This window comes from Solanum pennellii, chromosome 4 (genome assembly GCF_001406875.1).
Source record: "Solanum pennellii chromosome 4, SPENNV200".
Lineage (NCBI taxonomy): Eukaryota > Viridiplantae > Streptophyta > Magnoliopsida > Solanales > Solanaceae > Solanum > Solanum pennellii.
This window is the reverse complement of record NC_028640.1, coordinates 69,756,151-69,778,716: the sequence shown is the minus strand read 5'-3', so window position 1 is coordinate 69,778,716 and position 22,566 is coordinate 69,756,151. Positions and strand designations below refer to the sequence as shown.

At 33.8% G+C, this 22,566-nt stretch overlaps 3 protein-coding genes and 1 pseudogene across 3 annotated transcripts; 2 read left to right on the top strand and 2 right to left on the bottom strand.

The window, feature by feature from the left end:
• Nucleotides 1-1,054: 1,054 nt before the first annotated feature.
• LOC107017417 (programmed cell death protein 4) lies at nt 1,055-5,643 on the top strand. Its single transcript, XM_015217653.2, has 4 exons — nt 1,055-1,695; nt 2,662-2,756; nt 2,966-4,813; nt 5,292-5,643. The coding sequence occupies exons 1-3, from the start codon at nt 1,443-1,445 to the stop codon at nt 4,799-4,801; spliced, it is 2,184 nt and encodes a 727-aa protein (XP_015073139.1). The 5' UTR covers nt 1,055-1,442; the 3' UTR covers nt 4,802-4,813; nt 5,292-5,643.
• Nucleotides 5,644-7,917: 2,274 nt separating this feature from the next.
• On the top strand, nt 7,918-10,988 carry LOC107015898. Its single transcript, XM_015216327.2, has 2 exons — nt 7,918-8,436; nt 10,496-10,988. The coding sequence occupies exons 1-2, from the start codon at nt 8,074-8,076 to the stop codon at nt 10,703-10,705; spliced, it is 573 nt and encodes a 190-aa protein (XP_015071813.1). The 5' UTR covers nt 7,918-8,073; the 3' UTR covers nt 10,706-10,988.
• A 598-nt stretch (nt 10,989-11,586) lies between these two features.
• On the bottom strand, nt 11,587-12,354 carry LOC107016999 (NAC domain-containing protein 78-like). Its single transcript, XM_015217291.2, has one exon. The coding sequence runs from the start codon at nt 12,280-12,282 to the stop codon at nt 11,587-11,589; it is 696 nt and encodes a 231-aa protein (XP_015072777.1). The 5' UTR covers nt 12,283-12,354.
• Nucleotides 12,355-13,647: 1,293 nt separating this feature from the next.
• LOC107016998 lies at nt 13,648-21,289 on the bottom strand (annotated as a pseudogene).
• Between the last annotated feature and the right edge of the window lie 1,277 nt (nt 21,290-22,566).

Sequence of the window (22,566 nt, the reverse complement as noted above, 5' to 3'; positions counted from 1 at the left end):
AAACAATTTCCTAAAAATAACTCTTTGGAGATCCAAATTTTGATAAATATTGTTTTTTTTTCTTAAGTTGTCACCTTAAAATCATAAATTCAAAAGAGTTTTTTCTTAATTCAAATTCAATATTTCTTTATTTGAATTCTCACTTTAACAAGTTATCACGATTCAAGTTTATAAAACATATTATTCATTTCGCATCTAGGCAACGTCCCGCACAAATTTGTCTTTCGAGTTGTGCTACAATATTGAACCACAATGCATACATATCATGTACATTTTGAGTAATGTGTTATAGAACTTTTCATTTTAATGTGAGATTCGCCTAAAATGTTATGTGTACCTCATCTTCAGAAGCTTGTCAGCCTAAAAGTATGTCAGTGTTTCTATACTCACTCTCATTAGCCTATTCATGGACAAAATCATTGAGTTCTCTTAGCTATACATTAAACTACAAATTTAAGTATTCGAATTTGTTTGAATATGGTTTAAAATTTTCAAAGTTCGGGAATTTGTTAGAATGTTATATCCCATAAATTTATGGAGTTCGAACCTTCATAGGTTCAAACACTAGAAACAATTCATGGGTTTCAAAGAGGAACCGAAAGAATCGTCAAATAAGAAGAATAGTGTAGTTTTTTCGTGTTTAATTTAGAGGTATATTTTGTTTAACTTATCATAAAGTACTTAAATGTTAAATACTTTTGAAATTGTCATATTAAAAGTGGTTATTTACCATTTTATCAGCTTTACTTGCCCCTCAATTAGGTCATAGACATCAAATATTAAATGATTAAATCGAAAACGAAAAAAAATAAATTAATATAATGTTTTTTTTTCCTGTTATAATGACAGTTAGTAAACCATAAATTCCCGTTTCAACAGGCGCAACCTTAGTAATCTCTGTCTATTTCCGCTCCATTAAGTGTTTATCAGATCTCCTTAATTTGTTATCTAACTGTTCCCATAATGACTATTTCTAAGCTAAACACACAATTATTCTAATCAAAAAGTTGAAATAGTAGATTAATTAATACTTCAATAATTTGAGCTAATTTTGTCAATTGCATATCTATTTTGTTGCAGTTTCAGGTACATTTACTATTTTCTACGAAAAATAATTTTGATCTTATATATAACGTCACGTCCTGGAGTGAAAATAGCCAATTTATCGTACTCCAATTTGTAACACTATGTTCAAATTATCGATCAATTTTTTATAGGATCTTTGAAGCACTAATTATAATCAACGGATCGAATCAAGAGGAACATTGCATAACTTTCTGCTTATTGGAGTTGATTTAGCAGAAAGACGAATATTCCAGTCTCGTTTATCAGACAATCACTTATTCACAAACTACGTGTGTGTGTGGGAATATAAGTTTCATGATATGATATTTTCTATATCCAACAAACAGGATTAGTATATTTCGTTGTTGTTTTTGAAGATGGATATTACAGCAGGAAAGTTATCAAATGAACATAAAGAACAATTTCGATCAGCTTCAGAAAGTGCAGATCCATTAACAGTATCTGCATTACAGATATCACCAAAATCACCGCGATCTCCAAAATCACCGAAATCTCCTAAGTCTCCAAGGTCTCCCGGTGATCGTCACAGCAAACATGGCTCAGATAGGGGAAGTCCACTTAAACATAAGAAAAACTCACATTCTCCGCGAGATGGTCGTCCAAAGAAAGGTTAGTTGATAATTTCAGAATTGCGTATTACATGCTTGAGAATTTTCCTGTGAAAGGAATATTCAGATCATCGCGTTTAAACTATGGCAGACGAATGTTAGGTTTCGAAAGGCGTGAATAGAAAATGAACGTGTTAAAACCCTGGTAGTCAAATGTTAGGTTTTGAAAGGTGTGAATGAAAGAGACTTTTCTGAATAGTTACGATTTTTCCCAAAAGATAGTGACTTCTGCTAAGGATTATGACTTTTTCAAAAATTTGTAACATTTCCGATAAGGCATGATAAGAACACGTTCACACTATTTTTTGCTGTCTATATATAGAGGTTACCTCTTATCTTTAAAAAGAACAAAATATCTAAACTACTTCTTTTGCACAATTAAATCTAGTCTTTCCAGACTTCTAGTGTACTTTGCTTCCATTGAGTCGTTTGCTAACAACATTATTTTCGATATCGGTACACTAGTGAATAAAAACATTCTATCCTGGAAGGATATATTCCTTTAACCTTGAGTGCTTCACCGTACTTGAAAGGAATAATTCCTTGAGGACAAACTGTGCATGCATTGAGCTCGATTTCTTGTTATCAATATTGTTTATGTTTTTTGTTGCAGATTATGTGTTCTTTTCTAGTTTTGATTTCTGATAAACTTTGTTGGTTATTATTTCTGCAAAGTTATTGTTCTAAGTATTTTAGTAATACAAATTGGATAACAAACAAACAAGTAACATTGGCTTAAGTTATACTTCTCGTAATGGACTTCTATTTAAAACCTTGTAATCCAGTAAATATTAGATTCTGAACGCATAATTTCCAAAGTACAATGAGTTTAGTCGTAGGAACATAAAGATTGAACTCTCTTGCTCCTTTGTCATGTCACTGAAACTGAACATATGTAGATTTTCACTAATGGTATTTTGATCAATTTTTTCAACTGACTCTTCGGATAATATTTATGATTATACAGGTGGTTGTGGAGGAAAAGGCACTTGGGGCGGATTAATGGATACCGATGATGTCCATGCTATTGACCCCAATGATCCAAACTACACTAGTAGTGAGGTATTTTAGCTATCATTTTTCAATTTTTTCCATGAAGGAAAATGAGCCTTGACGTAACTGATAAAGTTGTTGTCATGTGACTAGGAGGTCACGGATTTGAACGGTAGAAACAGCCTCCTGCAGAAATGCAGGGTAAGGTTGCATACAATAGACCTTTGTGGTTCAAGCTTAGTGACACGTCAAATTGAGTTAGCCCTTCTTTTTTCCAGGATACGGAGAGAACAAGTACGAAAGACATGGTTGCAGCATTTGAGGAATACAAAAAGAAGGCTATAATATTAGTCGAAGAGTATTTTCAGAATGATGATATAACATCCACAGCAAATGAATTAAGAGAACTTGGGATGTCTTGTTATGATTTCTACTTCATTAAAAAGTTAGTATCGATGGCTATGGACAGACATGACAAAGAAAAAGAAATGGCGGCTGTTTTGTTATCTGCTCTTTATGCTGAAGTTATTAAACCACAGCAAGTCTACAAAGGTTTCAGCAAACTCTTGGAATCTGCTGATGATTTCATTGTAGACATACCAGATGCAATCGACATTCTCGCGTTGTTCATTGCAAGAGCAGTAGTTGATGATATACTTCCTCCTGCATTTTTAGCAAAAGCAAATTCTACTCTACCTAAAGATTCGAAGGGAATTGAGGTTATAAAAAGAGCTGAAAAGAGTTACCTTTCAGCTCCTTTACATGCTGAAATCATCGAGCGTAGATGGGGTGGAAGTAAGAATAAGACAGTTGAAGATGTGAAGGACAAGATCAACAACTTGCTTATTGAGTATGTTGTAAGCGGAGAGAAGAATGAGGCGTGTAGGTGCATTAACGATTTGAATATGCGTTTTTTCCATCATGAAATTGTTAAGAGGGCTATTATCATGGCAATGGAAAAGCAACAAGCCGAAAGTCGACTTTTGGACTTACTAAAGAAGACTACAGAAGAAGGCTTGATAAATTCAAGTCAATTATCAAAAGGTTTCAATAGGATTATTGACAATATCGACGACTTGTCACTTGATATACCAAATGCAAGGATGATTTTTCAGTCAATAATTTCTAAGGGAGCATCAGAGGGTTGGTTATGTATTTCATCTTTGAAGTCGTTTTCGACACAACTAGAAAAACAAGAAATTGATGAAAAACTAGTGAAGGAGTTCAAACTGAAAGCTCAATCCATGATCCAGGAGTACTTTTTGTCAGGTGATATTGAAGAAGTAAGTAGGATTCTAGAGTCGGAGAACAGTTCGTGTTTGGCAGAACTAAACGCCATATTCGTTAAGAAGTTAATCACTTTAGCAATGGACAGGAAAAACAGAGAAAAAGAAATGGCTTCTGTTCTGTTATCATCTGTTTGTTTTCCGGCAGATGATGTGGTAAATGGCTTTGTAAAGCTAATAGAAGCAGCAGATGATACAGCTTTAGACATTCCAATTGTCGTTGAGGACTTAGCGATGTTTTTGGCTAGAGCAGAAGTAGATGAAGTTTTAACTCCACAACACATGGAAGAGATTGGTAGTCAATTTTTCGAACCGAATTCAATAGGTAACAAAGTTGTACTAATGGCAAAATCTTTGCTAAAAGGTAGATTATCTGGTGAAAGAATACTAAGGTGTTGGGGTGGTGGTGGAAGTAGTACAAACGGATGGGCGATTGAAGATGTTAAGGATAAAATACGAAAATTATTAGAGGAATTTGAATCCGGAGGAGATGCAAAAGAAGCATATAGATGCATAAAGGAGTTAGGTATGCCATTTTTTCATCATGAAGTTGTGAAGAAATCATTGGTGATTATAATTGAGAAGAAAAGTGAGAGGTTGTGGGGTTTTCTCAAAGAATGTTTTAGTATGGGACTTATAACTATGTATCAAATGACAAAAGGTTTTGCTAGAGTTGCAGAATCACTTGATGATTTGGCTTTAGATGTACCAGATGCAGAAAAACAATTTAAAGTTTATGTTGAAAGAGCTGAGGCTGAAGGATGGTTAGATTCCACTTTTAGTTTCAACAGACTTGGACATAATTCCATGGAAAATGGATTTTGTTGAATCATTTCTAAGGTACATTCTTCTATTCTTTAGTGTGCATGTACTTTTCATCCATGTTGCTCGTACTTTTCAAAAATGCTGCAACTTTCGTGTCAAGAGTCTCTGAAAGAAATTGCACTGTATTCGGAGGATCTAACACGCCCTCATCGACATTTTTAAGAGTACGAGGATTGGACATGCACTCATCATTACACCAAAAATAATCTTTAGCAACAATTAATTAAGTAACAACAATAGCTTAATTACCTCTAAATGTATCTTTTTATAAGCAATTATACTAGTGACACTCTTAGTGGATTCCCCTAAAGCCTATAGCGGCAGTGAATTTAATGAACAATTGTCACTAAAGGTTTTAGTACTTTTTATTAGTATACATATTTATTACTGTTAAAAATTATTTTTGTTATAGTGCGTCTATATATTAAACTTCAAGTAGTTCATATATTTCACTAACTCAAATTTTAGGTTTGTGTTTTCTTTTTCTTTCCAGGACCATATATTGTGTAGCAAAATGGATTTCTTTACATGGACAATAGAGGGATTATAGAGGAGGAGGCCACCATGAGTATGTTCTAAATTAATTAAAATTGAGGAATTGCAGAGATGAAAGTCCACAAAAAGTGCTCAGCAGAAGAGATGTTGCATCATCTTTATATAATTATATATTATATATACATGTCCGTGTCCATTTTTGTTCTACTCAGACTCCACTTATGAGACTACACTGAATATGTTGTTGTTGTCATCGATTTTTGTGTTGAGACTAATAAATTGTTTCGTAGTGAGATTGAATTGTTACATGTACTATTGAATCATAGTATAACATTTTACCCTTTTTGTTACCATTATATTGAGCCAAATATATCGTCTTTTTTTCCTTCTTGTATCCAAATGAGATAAGATTAACTATATGAATTGGCAAACCTTGTTTTTTGGTGAAGAGGTGATGTGCAGATGCTCAAGTGAGGAGGTGTGAGAGGCCGGATATAGCGGGTACGAGGAGAGGTACGTAGAGGTAGGACCAAAAAGTATTGGAAGATGTGATTAGGCAGGACATGAAACAGTTCCTGATTATCGAAGACATGACATTAGATAAGAGGGTGTGGAGATCGTATATTAGGGTAAAGTGTTAGTAGGTACAGAGTATTATCTTGATTTTTGAGGGGTTTATCCTCTTTTTAGTGTTTTGTCTTTTTATTTCACCATCACTTATTGATGACTTTATTTAGATTATCACATTATTTCTTATTTTGCGTATTAGTTATTGTTTCTTACTTTCTTTATTAGTTGTGTTGTCCTTCACTATTATTTTTTTTATTTTTTCTTTTTCATTATTTTTATACGTTATAATCAAGCAGAGGATTCTTCGTAAACAATCTACTATAGTCTGTACATACCCTCACTTTTTTTTCTTTTTAATTTAAATGTTCGAATATAAAAAAACTTGAATAGATAAAAATAAGTTAATTTTTTATTAACCATATACTATTTATTTATTTTTGCGTACTTGATCCTTGAGGTACCGTACGTGGAAATAATTATACAATTCTTATCACTCACAAATTTTTCACGTATAAATTATTTAATATATACAACCTTTAATGTAAATGCTCATTTTTATTTTGAAGAAATTAATAATAAAAGGAAAATGCTTCTTGCCACTAGTACATTTATTTCATGTAGATGCTTGATTTTATTTTTGAAAAATAACAATGAACAACATCCATGAGCTTAAATATCATAGTTTAAAACTAAATATTATATTTTAACTTTAGACAAAACGATAATTTATGTTGAAATAGGATTTGAAGGAAATGTGATTGGGTCTGAACCTTAAGGAAAAACACGTTTCTTTATGTTGAATTTGTACAGTTTTTTATATTTGATGAATGTTGTTTGAAAACCAGAGTTGTGGGAGATCAAATTGAATCTGAACCTTTAGAAACACGTCTCTTAATATCAAACCCGCAAAACTTCTCTATATTCGATGGATGATTTTTGAACACTAGAGTTGGGGGAGACCTAATTGGATCTGAACATTTAGGAACACGTAGTTTGATATCAAACTTGCACAACTTATTTTTATTTGATGGATGATGATTTTGAAAACTTGAGTTGAAAGAGATTTAATTGGACAACGTCTTTTGATGTCAAACTCGTACTATTCCTTTATATTTGTTGGATGTTGTTTGAAAATCGAGATTGTGGGAGATATATCAATATCGAGACGCAATTGTATCAAAACATTGAGTTATGTATCTAAAATTCTCAAATTTTATAGGATTTTTGTAATTTGGTAGGATTATGATGTAATTAGTTCTTAACAATATGAGATTTGTACAATTTTTACATTTTATTACCACTTATTGAACTGTAATTTTTTTGTGTTTTTTTTTCTCGTGAAGTGAATCCGTATTGGATCTCGACTAAATCAAATCGCATGCTAGAGGGACCATTTAGAGAGTGTCACTCTCAACTAGGGTTCGACATGGTATGGTATGATATTTAAAAATTTTAATAGCGTAATTTTGATATTCGAATTTTAAAACCTTATAGCATTACCATACCAATTTAATTCTGCATGGTAAATATAATTTGTTTAATATAATTTAATATATTGAAGTTTGATTTTGGTATTCAACAGTATGGTGAATCGGTAATTATAATTTGTTTAATTTTGATTAATATATACTCGTATAATAGAGCATTATGACTTCAACAATTAAAAGAAAGTCTCAATTGTAAATATCATACTAACACATTACATGTGTAAAAATATGCTAAAATAAATTACAAATAACACCTTTTGTAAAGCAATTACAATTCAAAAACATTGATTTTTCAATCAAATGGAGTAGTCAAAATTTCAATAATCTTTATACGAATACTAGGTGCATATTTGTTAATATTTTAATAATATATATTTGATATTTATGTAACTATATATACTTTAGTATGCAATTCGATATTTTGGTACATTATTTCTAAATATCATATCAAATATCAACAAAAATTAAAAATCTCATAATACCAAAATTACAATATTAAATTTTTTTTAATATAATATGATAATTTTTGTATATACTAAATTATATCCACCCTACTCTTGACATAGTTTTTTTCTAATCAGAGCTCAAATCCGAATCTCCGATTAACGCAACAATATGATGGTTCAAAAAGGCTTATAAATTGACGCCTCCACACCCCCCCCCCCCCTCTCTCCCTTCTTTGTCCTCTCTGTCATCGCCGGCCACTCAACGACGATCTCAATCATGGTAGAGATCGAAGAAGCATCCACCGGCGCCGACGAGATGTCTCCACTGTTATCGAACCCGAAAACCGACCCGATTCCGTCAACCCGGACTAAGTCTGTTAAGACCAAGGTCCCGGAGATCAAGGTCCATCTGTATAAGCAAGGGAAGGGTCCGATCGACGAATTCACGTCGTCCTTAGGTGGATTTGAGCAAGACCAGCTAGAGGTTCGTGATATTCTAGACAAATACGGGTTCAAATCGGTCTATGCATTCAAACCGGAGACTGGCCGAGGTGTTCCTATCAGATTCAATCCCCGTAACGGCCGATCGATTCTAACCTATAGAGATGGATCGGAGATCCATATTGATGGAGAACCTAAGGTACAATCATCTCACACAATTCCCAATTAAGTATATGGCCTGTTATTATTTGTGCTCCTTATCTGTTGTCCCATAATTTGTTTCTTCTGGACTTTATTGCACCATTCTTTGAGTTGGATGTGATGAAATTCAGCTACATTTCTTTAGCAGTGGTGTCAGGGACAGCTTGCCCGCACCTGGTTCTTGCTGCCTCCCACCAATACAGATATTGGGTAACTCTATGCATCAAAGTCTTCCATAGACTGGAAGAAATCACATACTAGTATTTTTTGACCTCCTGGTTCTCGTTCCACGACTAGTAGTCGCACCCTTGATGCTACAATTCAGATAGGTTTTTTATTCACTTAGTAATATTTTTGTTAGCGTGATAGTTATATAGGAATATAGGATTATAATCCATAATTTGTCATGCAATAAATATTTAATAAGCAATCGTTATAGAGTCAATAATATGTACCGAGGGTTCTATGATTTCTGAATTTTGATATTGCATTAATGGTTGTGTAGGGATTGCCTAGATTAAGTGTTTTGTTAGTACATATATAACTATCCCCTACTTTATCATAGATAAAATGATAGATAGATTTTCACATAACTCATGCATGTATTATCACATACGGGAGTTTAATATTGAAAACCATGACATTGCAATAGTTATACGGAGTTCTATATGATAATTAGAACTTTTTATTAATGTCTCAGTGGTTAAATTAGTATTGCAGCAGTTTATGTTGCAAAACAAATGTAAATTATTCATGTAGAATTTTATGTTGGTATCGTTTTCCACTTATGCAGCCTACCAAACCATAAGTGTCTCTTTAACTCTCTGTGAACTAGGATAGAGTTTGGCCAATTTTGAAGATCTATGAATTAGGAAAACTTATCTCTTTTGAGACATATGGTAATATTGCATGAACGACACGGAGAAGATGAAATTTGGAAAAACATGATGTACTTTTGGGCAAAACATTTGGGATTGACACTAAACTCTAAAGATTGTACCATCAGTTTCTTGGCGATTTAAGTTTGGAGACAAATACAGATGATAGATCTTGAGTCTCTCGGAGGAAGTGGATTTGGCAGCAGGTGTAGGAGTTACCTGTATTTTGCACTTCGTTTTTTCCAACTGGTAAATTTTGGATAAGAGTTATTAGTTGAGAGTTGAAACTTAAATTAACGGTGTGAAAAGAAGGCTCAATTGTTGTTCATTGATTGGTCGTTTGAATGGATAAGCTTATATTTTCAAGGTTTCATCTAGTTCTTTCTATCTTTTAAAGAGCTCTTCCTCAGGCAATTTCCATATTTTTTTTCTAGTGAGCTTTTTGTGATCAGAGCCTTCACAATACTTAATTTTAACATCAGAACTGACACTGAGTATCTCTGGTAAGGAAGCAGAAACTGCCTAGTTGAGGAAGGTTAATGTGCTGAGTTTTGCAGTTTGGCATTTCAATGTCGAAAATTGGAATATCAAAATAGTCGTGCTCTTTGTGTCAATTTGATCGTTCTGTAAACATCAGTAGAAACATGATCTGCAGTTACCCAGTTATATCTTGAATTGTTTGCAAGAGGTTTTCTACTTTTCTTGAAATGCAGTGTGAACTTTGAACCTTGTTGAATACTTCCCTGAAACTGTTGAAAGGATATCAAATTATGTTACTGCTGGTTCTCCTGAGCGCTTTTATTTGAAAACAAAAATTGGCAAACAGGGAGAGCTTATCGTAAGATAAATAAATTCTTCTATGAATCCTATCAGAGAAAAAATCTTTATATTAGTATCCATGTTAAGATAAATTAGGTCCACATTGGGAGGCCCTAACAATGAGAGCATGAAAGGAAATTGAAGGGAACTGCTCATGGTAAATGAGATTAAATTGTCCTTTCTATCTAAGCAAGTTGTATTTCTCAGTCCAAGAAAGCTGAACTAAATGAGAAAATGTCATAAAATGACTTTACCAAGTGATTCTTGTCACTAAAATGACCATACTTCACATGGTTCTTCACAAAATAGGTTGTTATATGCATAGATGTGATTCTAATAGTTTTTCGTCTTTGTTTATAGGACTCGTTGATCCAACCTATTACCAGGATATTGGTTGGTGTTGCAGTGATCACCATATTGATAGTAATGGTGATGAAAGAGTCTCCAGAATGGGCCAAAAAGTTGAACATCACTGGTGGTAATATCCCACCATGGGTCCTGGCTGCTGCGGTTATTCTGTTCACGCGCATAAGGAAGAGGACTAAGGATTTTTTTGGAAAACGCCCGTGATGAACTGCTGCTTAACCACAGGCAACTAAATTTTTTTGAAATTTTTGCATGCTTTGTTTGTGCTTTATACTATAGTTTTTGGATTCACATGTTATATATAAGCTAATCTAATCTTATAATCCAGTCATGTGCATGCCTTTCTTCCTCCTTTTTTTTTCTTGTTGGAGAATTTTTCGTGATCACCGTGAATTGTCTGGCAATGACTGGATTCTAGATTGCTTTCTTGATGATGTTATACTATGAAACGTGCATTCTCCACCATGAGTGAGATGTATAAAAACAACACCTTGTCTCAAGCATGGGAAGTTTGAAGAGTTGCATCTCTTTAGAAAAGATAAAAGTTGTAATGTTAGAAACTTTTTGTCTTCTTAAGGGTACGTTCTTTGGAGACAAACCAAACAAAAATGCTTTTCCCATCTCTCTATTGAGATACAATAAATACCTAAGGTGATATTTATTTTAAGACGGAAAGAGTATAAAATTCTTGAGAAGAGCAAAATATGTAGCTCAAGTAGAGGATATAAATCGTTTTTGTATTGAGCTGAGAGTCTATTAGAAACAATTGTTTATTTCATCTTGAGGTAAAAGTAAAGTTTGTGCACACTATATCCTATCTAGGCTATTACTTCTTCCATATCAAAATAATTAAATTGTTTCTTGGTTTGAGAAGAAGGCTGTTAATGATATCCTATTTTATCCCATTTTTTCCTTGTGGTAAGTTACACTAGCCATAAGAAGGTATCAGACTTGTAATTAGTGATTGAAGAAAGGGATACAAGGCAAATATCATTGACAAAAGAAAACCAAGACTGTCCAAAACACCCAACTTCACTAAAAGTGTAAGAATTCTAATTTATACAACTTCTTCAAGAATTCTATAATTAAGCAGTAATGCTTCTTAGACAATCAAAGTCAACAGACGAATATTGATAATCAAAATCAAAGACAGGAGCTGATAATGGCTCAACCAAGTTGCTCGTCCCCTCGTGCATATCAATATTCTGCAACTCTAGTTCCCCTGCATCCACTTGTAATCCCTCACATGAGCTTTGGTCTTGTTCACCAACAATATTCAATTTCCCTTTAGAGCTACTTTTCTTCTTCTTAATAGCACATAGAACAAAATCTCTGCAATCCTTGTCAAATTTGTCAAGTATATGCGGAGATAGGTCGTACTCCTTCATCAACCAGTGGCCATGTTCCTGTTTATACCCTTTCTTCTTATAACACATGCTCTTCTTGGATCCAATCACTGCTCCATCGCTCTTTCGAATAGGTTTGCTTTTGTCTTCCTGTTTCCAACTGCCACCCTTATTTCCCACATTACGACTATACCTCGACTTGCTTTTCTTCTTGAGGTTTGTAATGAAGAAGCGATACTGACTACAATCATCGTCATTACAACAGGATACTCCTTGATTGTAAATATCCCATGGTTCTTGTTCACCGTAAGTATCCACATGAAAAGTGATGAATCCAGAATCTTCCATCAATTTTCCAGCAATGAATCTCAATAAGAAAGTAAGAGCTTCTTCGTCAGTAGGACTGAATCGGAAACCTTCTTGCAAATTCTCCATTGTACACTCTTTTTTTTCTTTCTCAAAATTATAAGAATGAATGAAAAGAAGAAAGCATGGTAGCAATTTATACAGAGGTTTTAAAAAGACGCTGCATACATAAATTTTAGGAAACTTTTTCTACATTTTATAGAAACTTTTGTTTTTATTATTTACACGGTTTCTAATTTCTAATTTCTATAACCAAAAATATTTATGGAAACTTTTTTTAGGAAAGAGTTGTGACTATGTTCATTATTAGATTTTTTTATCCGAATTTGAGCAATTAGTTATTTAATAAGGAAATAATAAATATAAGTCTACTTTCAACTCTAATTTTTATTTATAAGGCAAGTAACAATTTAACACCTTGTTTTGATCTCGGGAGTTAGGATAATGCACAAGTACCACTCTCAACTATATGCGAAATTCTAACGACACATCTTAACAATACGTGAGACCAATTACACCTCTAAATTATTCTAAATTGTAATAAACACACCCTTTCATGCTGAAGTGGCACAAAGAGTTGTTCACTCTCTTAGATACATGTGAGATACAAAAGAAATCTAATTAATATGGACACGTGTTCATTTTTAATTAGACATTTTTATAATTACGTAGAGATAGTTAATTAACTTTAAAATTTAAATTGATATTTTGTAAAAATTAAATTTCTCTTTTTCTTTATGAAATAGAGTCAAATTTTATCATGCACAACCTATTTAAATTGTGAGAGAATTCTATTCAGTGTTTTATCAATTTGTATAGTATCGTGAGATTCTTTTTTTCATTTTCTACTCAAATAAATTATTTAAAATTCCGCTAATAGAGAAAAAAGGAGAAGACTGCAAGATCATAAGCCCCGTTCAGTTAGCCCAGTGGGCCACGTGAATAACTGTCGAACTGGCCAATATCGCTCCCGAGCAGGAGTTGTAGGCTCCCCCTCGTCTCAGCCCAAGCCCATTGGGCTTAAACTCCCAAAGCCCGTGAAGCTAATTCGTTACCGATCCTGCATCTCTGCAGAAATGGCCCGGGGACTTTCCTGGGCCCTGGCCCACCCAATGAGTGAACCTTGACCCATTCACGTCGTCTTGCAGTCAAGATGCAATTCAATTGCAAGACAATACCATTAAAACTAGGATTAGAGAACCTCCACAAACGGTGTGGGACGTGAATTTAGTAGAACTAACTACTATAGTAACACGATATTTAGTTTGTTCACTGGGGGCAATAAGACAAATAAACTTGATTTTCATTCAGCTTATAGCTAGAAAGATAAGAACATAATACTAATCCACAATTTTTAAAAACAGAAGATAGTACTAATCCACTTCTATATAGTTGGATATTTAGAGATCATTGGCTTAACGGAAACAAAGTTCCCTGCTCATATTGATCTATTCCCTTTGATGCAGTGAAATCCTGTCCATGATATTGGCCACCACCTCTTTGGATTCCTTGAGCAGCTTGACACGCCTATTGCGTTTCTCAGGCGACTCATTAAGCATTCTTTCAATTCCACCACCATGTAGTGCCATCAGATCCTGTATGATCTCCTTGTTAATCATGTTTCGAATGCTCAACATTATGTGTAAGGCCATTAGCACAATTTTCCGATAGGCCATCATTCTCATCTTCAAATCAAAAGCCTGCTGCACCACATCTACATGCGACCAACGTCCATTACTCCTACCCCTTCAAGGTTTATCATGGAGCACTTCCCATGATCATTCATAATCTCCATGAACGTGTGTTGTTGAGCCATGAACTTACTATAAGTAGTTAAATAGTCAGGATTACAAGTGTAATCAGTCAGCTTTTCCATTCCGATAATTTCTCTTTACCCAATCAACTGATTCATTGTTTTTCTTGGCAATCCAATTTTGGGCTGACTGAAGCTGTGGATAGTTCTCGCAATGATACATTAAAACTATGATTACAACTCGCTCTAAGTGATTCCACAGTTTTCCCACAAAATCCTCTGGAGAGGCAGCAATTTCCTTCACTTTTCTCTGCAAAACATTGAGGAAAACAGCTGGAGGAAGGAAGTTGGGCAATCCAATCCCTTTTGTTTCTTGTAAAACCATGACCTCGTCCATCAAGAATTCAACCAATTTCTCAAAATTCTTGGTATGCAGCTCATTACAATATTGATCAAGCATTTTAACCAGCCTAGCAGCAGAGTGCATTTCTTTTTCATCAGTGTTAGAATTCAAAGTGTACAGCATGAGTTTTGTTAGTGTTAGCTGCAGCTTTATTAGTGTTTGTTAGTGTTAGCTGCAGCTTGAAGTTTGTTAGCTACAGCACAAGTTTGTTAGCTGCAAGTTGTATGAGTTTGTTAGTTAGTTACAATATGTACAGTTTCATTCCATTTGTTAGTTAGAGTGTCATTCCATTTGTTAGTTAGAGTAGTTAGATGGTAGTTAGTTGAAGTTGTTAATATAGCATACTCTATATATATGTAGATCAATTGTAATAGTTAGTAGATTGGACATTTTACAAGTTGAATACAATTTCTTCTTCTTCTTCTCTTCTTCTCTTCTCTTCATCTCATCGTTGAATCTGTCCAGATTCAACACCATCAATGGTGAGTTCATAGACTCATTTTTCTTCATGGTATCAGAGCAGGAAGATGCTGGATCTAGTGGAGTTTAGATCTCCTCTGATTTTTTTTTAACTTGCAAGTTAAGATTCTGCTGGAAGAGTTTAGATCTTTTCCTTCAGAAAGTTGTTTTTCTTTGAATCGATTGGCTGTGAAGCTGCTGTGAAACTTGTGTGAAGTTGTTAGCTCGATAATGGCTGTGATGAGGATTGATCAAAGTGATCCTCTGTACATTGGACAATCAGATTCATCAGGAGCTGTACTAGTTCCTATCAAATTAACTGGTTCTGAGAACTATGGAATCTGGAGCAGATCCATGAGGATTGCTCTCTTAGGAAAAAGGAAGTATGGTTTTGTGACTGGTGCTTGCACTAAAGCATTATACAAAGATGAACTTCATGAACAATGGGAAACATGTAATGCCATAGTCTTATCATGGTTGATGAACACTGTGAGTGAGGAACTTCTTAGTGGAATAGTTTATGCCACAACTGCATTTTCTGTTTGGAATGATCTCAAGGAGAGGTTTGATAAGGTGAATCAAATGAGAGTTTATCAGTTGCACAAGGAGATAACCACACTTACGCAAGGTACAGATTCTGTGTCTTGTTATTTCTCTAAACTTAAGACATTATGGAGTGAATATGATGCTGTGACACCACATCCTAGTTGCTCATGCCCACAGTCTAAAGAGTATGTAGATCATCTTCATGAATTGAGGCTAATTCAGTTTTTAAGTGGATTAAATGAATCTTATGATCAACCTCGTAGACAGATATTGCTTAAAGGGATTACACCTTCTCTAAATCAAGCATATGCAATGATCATAGAAGATGAAATACAACATTCAACATACACAGCCAGTACTAGTGATAAGTCAAGCTCAATGGTGATGAATGTAAGTAGGAATCAAGGGAAGGAAGTGTTTAAGGGTAAGAAATGTGATTACTGTCATTTTTCTGGACATACTAGAGATAATTGCTACAAACTAATTGGTTATCCAAGTGATTGGAAATTTAAGAAGAAGCTAGGATATAGCAGTAAAAATGGTGGTTCCAATGCTGGTTATGGAGGGGCTGGAAACAGGAACATGAGTGATGGTTCTAATGCTGGTTATAGAGGTCCACATATAGCCAATAATGTAGCAGGTGACTTCAACACTGCTTATGATCAATCTCAGTTAGCTTCAACCAGTCAAGGTACAGGAAGTAGTGCAGAGAGTGATACATGTTTAGCAAGAGCACAAGTGTTCACAGAGAAGGAATATAAACAAATCATGGAGATGCTGAACAAAGAAGAGCCAAAGAGAGTTAACATGACAGGTATTACAGCTTGTCTAATGTCAAATTCTTCCTCACAAGATTGGATTATAGATTATGGTGCTACTCATCATGTTACAACACATAAGCAGTCATTACTCAAGAGTTATGAGTTGAATAAATCACAGAAGAATCAGGTACATTTACCCACAGGGGATAGAGTAGATGTGGATCATATTGGTGAATTCACTATATTTGGAGATGAGGTTGTAAAAAATGTACTGCATGTACCAGATTTCAAATTCAATCTGTTGTCAGTATCCAAAATGACAAGGGAACTGTCTTGTTTTGTGTCATTTTATCCTGACTTCTGTGTTTTTTAGGACCTCTTCAATGGCAAGGTGAAGGGGATTGGTAAACCGCAGGGAGGTTTATACATGTTCAAGAGTGGCTTGACATTGAATAAAGATAAGCAGCAAGTAATGGTGGCAGCAGGTACATTAAATCAAGATACTCAACTTTGGCATCAGAGGCTTGGACATCCTTCTCACACAGTCATGAAGCATTTAAAATTGATCTCCAACAATAAAGATAATATGGTTAATAATTGTCCTGTTTGTCCATTAGCTAAACAAACAAGACAAGTATTTCCTAGTAGTAACTCTAGAGCTTCTACCATTTTTGATTTGGTTCATATGGATTTATGGGGACCATATAATATGCCTACTTTGGACAAGAAGCATTACTTTCTAACTATAGTTGATGATTACAGTAGATATGTTTGGATTTACTTGTTGCAATTGAAGTCTGAAACTGTTGTAGCCATAAAGTTGTTTCTCTCTATGATCAAGACTCAATTTGGTGCACATGTCAAAGTTGTGAGATCAGATAATGGTACTGAGTTCTTTAACTCTCAATGTATAAAACTATTCCAAGAACTAGGAATACTTCATCAAAGTAGTTGTTCATACACACCTCAACAAAATGGTGTAGTGGAAAGGAAGCATAGACAGATTCTCAACATAGCTAGAGCCATCAGATTTCAATCAAAGTTACCTATCAGATAATGGGGATATTGTGTAAAGGCTGTTGTATATTTGATGAACAGACTACCCTCTTCAAGTATTTCAAACAATAGTCCTTATGAACTTCTTTATTCCAAAACTGGATCATTTAAAGGTGATAGGTTGTTTATGTTATGCCACAGTGATGCCTAAGGGTGATAAATTTGCAGAAAGAGCTGTTCCTACTATACTGCTTGGATATTCAGAGCTACAAAAAGGTTATGTACTGTTAGATATAAAGTCAAAAAGGTTTATGGTGAGCAGAGATGTAGTGTTCCATGAGAATATATTTCCTTTCTCAACAAAGGAATCATATGCAGAAGGATCAACAGATACATGTGGTTCTCCATTGGATATCAGTGATAATTCTTTAACTGATTGTGATACTGAAGCTGCCAAAGGCACTGAAGCTCATGATGACAATGCTGGAAATACTACTGATAATGCAGACTCAGAAGCTCATTATGATGATATTGCAATTAGTGATCCTATTGCTACTGAAGTAGCTGAAGTGCCTACTACAAGTATTAGAAGAACTTCAAGGAAAATAACAGAAACCAATTTGGATGAAGGATTACATAAAGGGAAAACAAAGCAGCACTAGACATCCAATGGCCAATTCTCTTAGCTATGACAAAGTCACATCTGGTTACAAAGCATTTGTAACCAAATCCTCTGAGGACATTAAACCAAAATTCTTTCATCAAGCTGTCAAAGATGATAGATGGATTCAAGCTATGCAACAGGAGATAAAGGCTCTAGAAGAAAATAATACATGGTCAATAGTTGATTTACCTAAGGGAATACATACTGTGGGATCCAAGTGGATTTATAAAATCAAATACAAAGCAGATGGTCAAGTTGAAAGGTTCAAAGCTAGATTGGTAGCTAAGCGATATAGCCAACAGGAAGGGTTAGACTATCATGATACTTTTTCACCAGTTGCAAAAATGGTGACAGTTAGATGTGTAATTGCCTTAGCTGTTTCAAAAGGATGGTCTATGTATCAAATGGATGTTTATAATGCTTTCCTTCAAGGTGATCTTGAGGAAGAAGTCTACATGGAAATGCCTGAAGGGTTCAGAAAACCAGGAGAAAACAAAGTATGCAAGTTACTTAAGTCTCTATATGGCCTTAAACAGGCATCTAGACAGTGGAACTTGAAGTTGTCTAATGCATTAATAGCTGCTGGTTTTTCTCAGAGTGGATATGATTATTCATTATTCACCTTAAAGAAAGATGAAGACATTGTAGTTATTCTTGTTTATGTTGATGACTTACTGATCACTGGAAGCAACATTCAAATGATCAATGAAGCAAAAGGAAATCTACACAAACAATTCAAGATGAAAGATCTTGGTGAACTCAGATTTTTTCTTGGCATTGAAGTGTTAAGATCAGCAGAGGGAGTGATCTTAAATCAAAGGAAGTATGTGCTAGAACTTGTTTCTGAAGCAGGCTTAACAGGTGCAAAACCTTCCATTACTCCCATTGAATCAAACCTCAAATTAACATCTGTAGAATATGATCAAGCAAATGGATATACTGAAGATGTTAAATTGCAAGATGTCACTGCATATCAAAGGGTGATAGGAAAACTTCTATATGTTACTATTACCAGGCCAGATGTTAGCTATACAGTTCAAGTTTTAAGTCAGTTTATGCAAGCTCCCAAGAAGTCACATTGGGATGCAGCAATGAGGGTAATTAAGTACCTAAAAGGAACAGTGGGCCAAGGCATATGGCTACAATCTAAACCTGCTAATGAGTTGTCATGTTGGTGTGATTCTGATTGGGCTGCATGTCCTAATACTAGGAGATCTATAACAGGATATGTAGTTAAGTTTGGAGAATCACTTGTATCCTGGAAATCAAAGAAACAGCAGACTGTTTCCAGGAGTTCAGCTGAGGCTGAATATAGAAGCATGGCCTCAGTTGTATCTGAAGTTACTTGGTTGTTGGCGTTATTTACTGATCTAGGTGTGAGAATCCAAATGCCAATTCAAGTATTCAGTGATAGTAAGTCTGCAATACAATTTGCAGCAAATCCAGTTTTCCATGAGAGGACAAAACACATTGAAATTGATTGCCACTTTATTAGAGATAAAATCAAAGCCAAAGTTATTGATACAGTCCATGTCCATACTCAACAACAACTAGCAGACTTGCTGACAAAAGGGTTGAGTCGAACTCAACATTTGTATCTTTTAGGCAAGCTTGGTGTGCTTAACATTTTGCACCCTTCAGCTTGAGGGGGAATGTTAGAATTCAAAGTGTACAGCATGAGTTTTGTTAGTGTTAGCTGCAGCTTTATTAGTGTTTGTTAGTGTTAGCTGCAGCTTGAAGTTTGTTAGCTACAGCACAAGTTTGTTAGCTGCAAGTTGTATGAGTTTGTTAGTTAGTTACAATATGTACAGTTTCATTCCATTTGTTAGTTAGAGTGTCATTCCATTTGTTAGTTAGAGTAGTTAGATGGTAGTTAGTTGAAGTTGTTAATATAGCATACTCTATATATATGTAGATCAATTGTAATAGTTAGTAGATTGGACATTTTACAAGTTGAATACAATTTCTTCTTCTTCTTCTCTTCTTCTCTTCTCTTCATCTCATCGTTGAATCTGTCCAGATTCAACACCATCAATGGTGAGTTCATAGACTCATTTTTCTTCAATCAGGATACTCATCAAACTCCTCACTTGGTAGAATTTTCTTCAATGAATCCTTTGATGAACTCAGTATGCGCATAAATGCCGTCAGAGCTTCAGCCACAGAAGTCAGATGTTGAGTTCAGCAAGATTGGCAGCAAGTGTATCATTGATCTTCCTCACAATTTCAGGCAAGCATTTTGAAATGATGCTTGCTTGAATACGCACCAGCTTTTGTGCCAAAACAGGAACACTAACCATCGATTTGTCAATCTTCGACAGAAGTGGATGAGTTCATTCCCAATTCTATTTCTCACACAAACATTGCCAAGCCCTATAATCACTTCGTCTGCGGTTACCTTCTCAAGTAGCCCTTCATGGGCTTTATCAGCTTTTGTCACAACAGCCAGAGTCCTTTCCCCTGTTTTGTCCACTTTCTGAGACATTCTAATACACTCAAACGTAGGGAAAATTAACCGTAGCTGATAAAACATTCAAGAGTATGCTTTCTTCAGGGACTATATATTTCATATGAATATCGTAAATTTGCTAATAAATGTCTTATATATACGTTTGTGTTTCAGAAAAATGAATAAGCAGAGAGGCTATATATAGTGATTAATTCTTTTTCTGATTTTCTCTTATGGTACTCAATCTCCTTCGATTGGTTTTCATTTTCCGAGCAAGGTATAGATATGGATATCTATTATGTTAAGTCTATCCAAAATATGTTATTTAATTACTTTGTGTATCATTTTTATTTGTATATATAATAATTTTTTTCGAAAAAGGGTGTCAAATTGAACACCCTGGTGTCTATGCCCCCGAGTGTACAGTAAAGTTTTAAAATGATATTTGCAACAAAGGTAGTCTTTCAAAAGTGCCTTTGTTCGTTGTTCCGACAGAGGGTTTGGTAGTCAAATTAAATTTAGTTATACATATTGTTGAGACGTATAACTAATGCATAGATATTAACACCACGTTAGCTATTAATACATGTAAAAAAAACTAGGAAAAATGACAAAAAAATTCACTTTTAAGTACTATTATCCCTATTAGTGTTACAAATTTTCAAAATTCTTCATTTTTACGCGCATCAAATTAATGTATCTCGCGCATCAGATTAATGTATCGTGTATAAAATGTACATCATATTAGTGTATCATGTATAAAATGTAATGTATCTTACTTAACAATTAAAGTATCTCGCGCATCAAATTAATGAATCAGCGCTTATATTATTGAATCGGTTTGAGGGAAATTCTGCAATTATAAAATTATAAGTAACAAATGATAATTTTACCTTAAAAATATGTGATTTCTGTCATTTGCCAAAGAAAAATTATACAAATGTGTCATAAAATCTAAAATAATTACATGTTCATACGTTAATCCAAAGTAATTCAAAAAATACTCATTTTATCAACAAAAAAAAATATTACAACTCATACCCATTTATTAAGGTTGATAATTTTCGTTTAACTGATACTAAATCAATATCATACATTGTATTAGTATCATTAAGATTGATAATTTCGCTTAACTGATACTAAATCAATATCATATTTGTATGTATCATTCAGCGAAATTAGTTAGAGATTATAATGTAATTATTTAGTAGGATATGAATATAAATAAATATATCTTCGTAATTGTTCTACATTATAGGGTATTTGCTTAATTTTTTAGGCAGCTACAATTTATCCATTGGTTATTGGTAGTTAAAAAATAAAAATAAAAAATTGAGAGGTGTCTTTCTTAGCTACAAGTGATTTGACTCGTAATTTTATCCATAGTAGTCCATTTTAATATGGACGTACAAGATTATAAAGAACATTTTGCAAGTAAGTAAATATATACCGTTTAATTAACTAACATAGCTATAATTTATTTAGGTAAACTATAGTTAAAGAGATTATTAAGTATAATCTCTTTGCTATTTATTTGCTTAATTATATTTCATAGTTATTATTTCATTTGTTATGAGTATTTTCGTTTGGTTTGCCAATGTAGAAACAGAACAAATATATACAAAATTTTGTATTTATATATTTCAATTTTTTTTTGGAATTTATACAAATTTGGAAAATTTTGAATTTATACAATTAGAAGTCGAATTATACAACTTTTGGAATTATACAATTAGGAACCGAGTTATACAAATTCTAGACGTGGACTACGTAGTTATGATTGTAAGTTAATTGTGAACTATAATTTATTTAAATTGTAGCTTGTTAACTAATTAACTAATATAAATTTGTTTACCCGCTTAATTTTTTCATTACTTAAGTCCAATTTTAGCGTAAGAATGGTTTTTTTTCCTTTTAACCAAACTCATTTTTAAATGTGAATGTGTAAGATCTCGTAAGTAATTATTTAATGTATTCACATGATCTAAATCAAGTGCTTCGAGAATATGTCAATATACATTATACAGTATAAGTGAGACGGTATTTAAATAATGATATACGTGTTATATATATTTGTTTGAAAAAAAGAAAATAGAGAAAAATGTACAATAAACTCATTATCTATGTGAAATTAGCACAATACTCACACAAGCATAGAAATTACATTGAATTTATTTTATATTTCTATGTATGAAGAGAACTGTTTTACAATATAAAATGTGGTAAAAGCATGATTTACCCTTTTTCTTTAAAATTCGACATACCACAGACGTGCATTATTTTGAAAATTAAACATCAAATCACTCAATTAGTAATTTATTT